At 49.6% G+C, this 3,488-nt stretch overlaps 2 protein-coding genes across 6 annotated transcripts; one reads left to right on the forward strand and one right to left on the reverse strand.

Annotated features, from left to right (window-relative positions):
- Positions 1-57: 57 nt before the first annotated feature.
- On the forward strand, positions 58-1,419 carry Tmem223 (transmembrane protein 223). The gene is made up of 2 exons (NM_001191104.1): positions 58-372; positions 987-1,419. Exons 1-2 carry the CDS (start codon positions 66-68, stop codon positions 1,277-1,279), a joined length of 600 nt encoding a protein of 199 aa, NP_001178033.1. The 5' UTR covers positions 58-65; the 3' UTR covers positions 1,280-1,419.
- A 48-nt stretch (positions 1,420-1,467) lies between these two features.
- Positions 1,468-3,454, reverse strand: Tmem179b (transmembrane protein 179B). 5 transcript variants are annotated; one of them, NR_174680.1, is made up of 5 exons: positions 3,332-3,454; positions 2,477-2,558; positions 2,264-2,398; positions 2,014-2,092; positions 1,468-1,818 (listed from the first exon to the last, which is right to left on the reverse strand). NR_174680.1 is itself a non-coding variant. In NM_001401303.1 (5 exons), exons 1-5 carry the CDS (start codon positions 3,425-3,427, stop codon positions 1,657-1,659), a joined length of 660 nt encoding a protein of 219 aa, NP_001388232.1. In that variant the 5' UTR covers positions 3,428-3,454; the 3' UTR covers positions 1,468-1,656. The 5 variants fall into 5 exon arrangements, 2 of the variants coding, with proteins under 2 accessions (NP_001388232.1, NP_001103042.1); NR_174682.1 differs by having other exon boundaries at positions 2,477-2,677; NM_001401303.1 differs by having other exon boundaries at positions 2,477-2,664.
- Between the last annotated feature and the right edge of the window lie 34 nt (positions 3,455-3,488).

A 3,488-nucleotide genomic window follows, 5' to 3' on the forward strand; every position in this document is an offset into this window, starting at 1 on the left:
TGTGGGAGGGGTGGGAAGGTGCGTCGTTATAGGAAGTCCCGCCCCGGAGACGGAAGTGCTCCGCCATGGCGGCGACTCTGCTGCCACGGTCGGTTAGCCAGCTTTTGTCTATGCTGCGGTCCGGAAATGTGCACCGGTCTTTGCAAAGCGGAGTCCCACGGGATGTGCTGCTTTTCGAGCACGAACGTAGCCGCTTCTTTGCCATCCTTGGACTGTTTTGTGCGGGTCAGAGCATCTTCTGGACTTCCCTGGCTGTTGCAGCCTTGCCCAAACCTCTGATTCGAGTACCCGCGGAGGCTCCCAACCGGGGCTCCCTGGACCTGCGCTCCGCACTCTGGCGATACGGGTTAGCTGTTGGTTGCGGCATGATGGGTAAGCACATTGCTGTGGGGCTGTGTGCACAACGCTCACTCAGCAAAAAGGGGTTTCCAAAAAAGTAGGTGGGACACCCGGTATGGGTGTGGTGTAACAGTCTCTGAATGCCTTGCACCCCCACTCTGCAAACCGCAGGCCAAGGTCTGCCCCTCACACTGGCCATGAGCAGGCTTTTGAGGCCACAGATGCATTTTCTCCCCTTAACAGTATAAAAAATGTCGATAGGTTGGTGACATGCATGAGGCCTAGGGTTTAGCCCCCAACACCGCATTTGGACAGTAGAAGATCACAAATTAAAAGTTACTGAACATTTAGCAAGCTTGTAGCCAGCATGGAATAATGGACCTTGTCTTTTATGATTTCTCTGGGTAGCTCTGGCTGCCCTGGAACTCATTCAGTAGGTCAGGCTGGCTCAGAGACCCGCTGCTTCTGCCCCCCTTAGTGATGGAGTGCGGCACCACTGCCTTGCCATCCTCCCTTTAAAAAAAGGGACTTAGGAACACAAAAGTTTTAGCGTATAATTGCTCAAAACTGTTATTTCTATTACAGTAATTTGACTCAGCTGTAAGGAGGGTCTTTATAACCTTTTACCCCACTTGGCTTTCCTGCAGGAGCCTTGGTCCCTGGTGCTGGTCTCCTCTACTCGCTCCGATCTGTGCGGTCAGTCATGCTCCTTGCAGGAGGGCAGCAGGTGACATTGACCACTTATGCCCCCTTTGGCTTGGGTACCCATTTCACAGTTCCCTTGAACCAGATTTCCTGCATGGCCCACAGAGGTGAAGTTCCTGCTATGCTGCCTCTGAAGGTCAAAGGCCGGCGCTTCTACTTCCTTTTGGACAAAGCTGGACACTTTCCCAACACTCTACTCTTTGATAACACTGTGGGTACCTACCGGAGCCTGTGAAAAAATGGCTTACCATTCTCAGATGATGCAAAACTCTTAGGGATGAGGAGACCCACCAGGGCAATGCAAAGCTGCCCAGAATCCACTAACAGCTAATAAATGGCTTCCAAAAGGCTTGATACATGCCTACTTAAGCTATCGTTCTGTCCTTTCCCATTTATTTACTTAACATCAAGAAATCCATACCATGATGAAGAAAAGTAATATATTATTTTGGTACAAAAAAGTTAAGGAGAAAAAGCAGAAGTGGCCTATTCGAATGTTTCCCTCCTGGAGGGAAAACTGAGGTTTCCAATATAAACAGGGCTGTACAGAGACAAGAAGATTAAAAGCAATTGGGCTTGGAGGTTCTGGTTGCAGAAAGCACTCGATATTCTTCAGGAGTGAGACTGGCGGTGCCCAACAAGAGCATCAGTCTCAGAGCTCCACTCTGGGTCACCCCTCTCCTGGGGCTGGTATGGTGTCGCTTGAAACTTGCACTGCATGACCTGGAGCATCAAGGCCAGACACCACAATATCAGATTCACCCAAGAAGAGGTCTGTGAGAGAGAACAGGAGTATGAGGAGGGAAGCCATCTCCAATCCAGGCCTACCCACACAACATTGTCTGATCAGATTAAGGTGACAAGTCCCATAGCTACTTTGAGCTTGTGACTGAAGTACACCCAAGCACATATTACATGGTGAACACTCAAACTACAGTTGCTTAATCTTAACATATCCCTTTGTCTCACTTCAGCATTGTGTAGGTTGGAGTAAAACTGCACAGCAGTTCCTGGAGGTTTCCATGAGATTTTCTGGGCTTCAGAGCAGCTGTAAGGTTTAAAAAAAAAAAACTTGTGAGGAAGAAGGGACATGCTCTTAAGCACATTTATGTCCTTAGCGATAAGGGCCAGAGGAAGGCGACACAGTGGGAACTCAAATGACCTGTCCCCTACAGAGGGGCAGATAGTCCCTATCAGGCTTCCCTCCCTCTCCCATTACCTAATTGTATGATTCAAGGAGATGATGGAATTGCAGAAAGAATTGGTGCCAAATCGAAGTATACAGGCAGACACTAAGATCAGGAAGATGGCTATAGCTGAGATGACCAAAGCAATTCGGAGCCCTATAGAACCTCTGAGGAAGAGAAAACAAGTTTTATGGCTGAGGTGGGACTCATTCACCTAGGCCTCTCATTATCAGTAGGGCAATCACCTCTGGGAGTCCTCGATGCAGCTGCTGTAGACCCAGAAGAAGAGGAGGAGAAGGCAGTAGAGCGCCAGGATGCCTGAAGCTCCTGCCACAAAGTAGCAGAGGGAAGAGGCTGAGGGATGTGACAAGGCCAGATAGGTGCCATTGAGTGCAACCGCACCATACAAGGGACAGCTACCACCGAAGGAGGCCTGTGGAAAGAAGCTGTTAAGTCCATTTCAGTTCAATACGCAAGATGCAGGTTCCTGTCAGATGTAAGGACTAGTTCACAAGTTTAGGTGAAATGGAGAGTAATGTGCTGGGAACAAAATCTCAGGTCCCAGAAGGATCCAAATTCAATGGGTTATAAATGTAAGAAACCCAAGAGAAATCACAAGTTTTGCCCTTTCCATCAAGCAGAAATTCCACAGTAAACGCTACTTCTTTAGTCCTTAAACAAGAAGCTCTCTTAATCTGTAAAAGGAGGCGTCCTAGACTCCTATAGTGATTCAAAGTATTCTCTCACCAGGACTACCCAGCAGTAGTTAAGATTCAAATGCACATAGCTGTATGTTTCCTCATTTCACACATCGTGTTACCATCGTGCGGCACCATGATCTTCTCTACTACTACACTACATTTTGCTTTTAGTTGTTTATTTCTTTTTTTTGCACAAATGTTTCTATTATTGGATGGATGCAGAGACGGCCTGTGTGTCTCAAAACACTAGTAGCTTATGAAGCTGGACTGTGCATGTCCAGTTCCTTTGGGGAGGAAACAACTTTGGAACGTCTAGCCCCTAGCCGGATGTAGACAATGCGGCCAGCCCCCTACGCAAGCCTGCTAGACCCTAAGGCCGGCCCGCCCCCGCAGCCGCACCTGGGTCCGGGTCAGCGCCGCGGCCGCCAGAGCCCCGCACAGGAAGGCGGCCGTGAAGAGCACGAGCTCAAGTCGCTGCAACCAGGGCAGCGCCATGGCGCCCAGGCCACCAGGAAGCCAACCGCCCAAGCCCCGCCCACGAGCACAGACACGTCAC

The sequence above is a fragment of the Rattus norvegicus genome, chromosome 1, assembly GCF_036323735.1.
Source record: "Rattus norvegicus strain BN/NHsdMcwi chromosome 1, GRCr8, whole genome shotgun sequence".
In the NCBI taxonomy this organism is placed as follows: Eukaryota; Metazoa; Chordata; class Mammalia; order Rodentia; family Muridae; genus Rattus; species Rattus norvegicus.

Excerpts from the sequence above, each read along its gene's own strand:
- Tmem223 (NM_001191104.1), top strand. The coding sequence starts at position 66 with ATGGCGGCGACTCTGCTGCCACGGTCGGTTAGCCAGCTTTTGTCTATG. Across the intron at positions 373-986 it reads TGTTGGTTGCGGCATGATGG|GAGCCTTGGTCCCTGGTGCT; the intron begins GTAAGCACATTG and ends GCTTTCCTGCAG.
- Tmem179b (NM_001401303.1), bottom strand. The coding sequence starts at position 3,427 with ATGGCGCTGCCCTGGTTGCAGCGACTTGAGCTCGTGCTCTTCACGGCC. Across the intron at positions 2,399-2,476 it reads TGCATCGAGGACTCCCAGAG|AGGTTCTATAGGGCTCCGAA; the intron begins GTGATTGCCCTA and ends TCTCTTCCTCAG. Across the intron at positions 1,819-2,013 it reads CCAACCTACACAATGCTGAA|ACCTCTTCTTGGGTGAATCT; the intron begins GTGAGACAAAGG and ends TCTCTCTCACAG.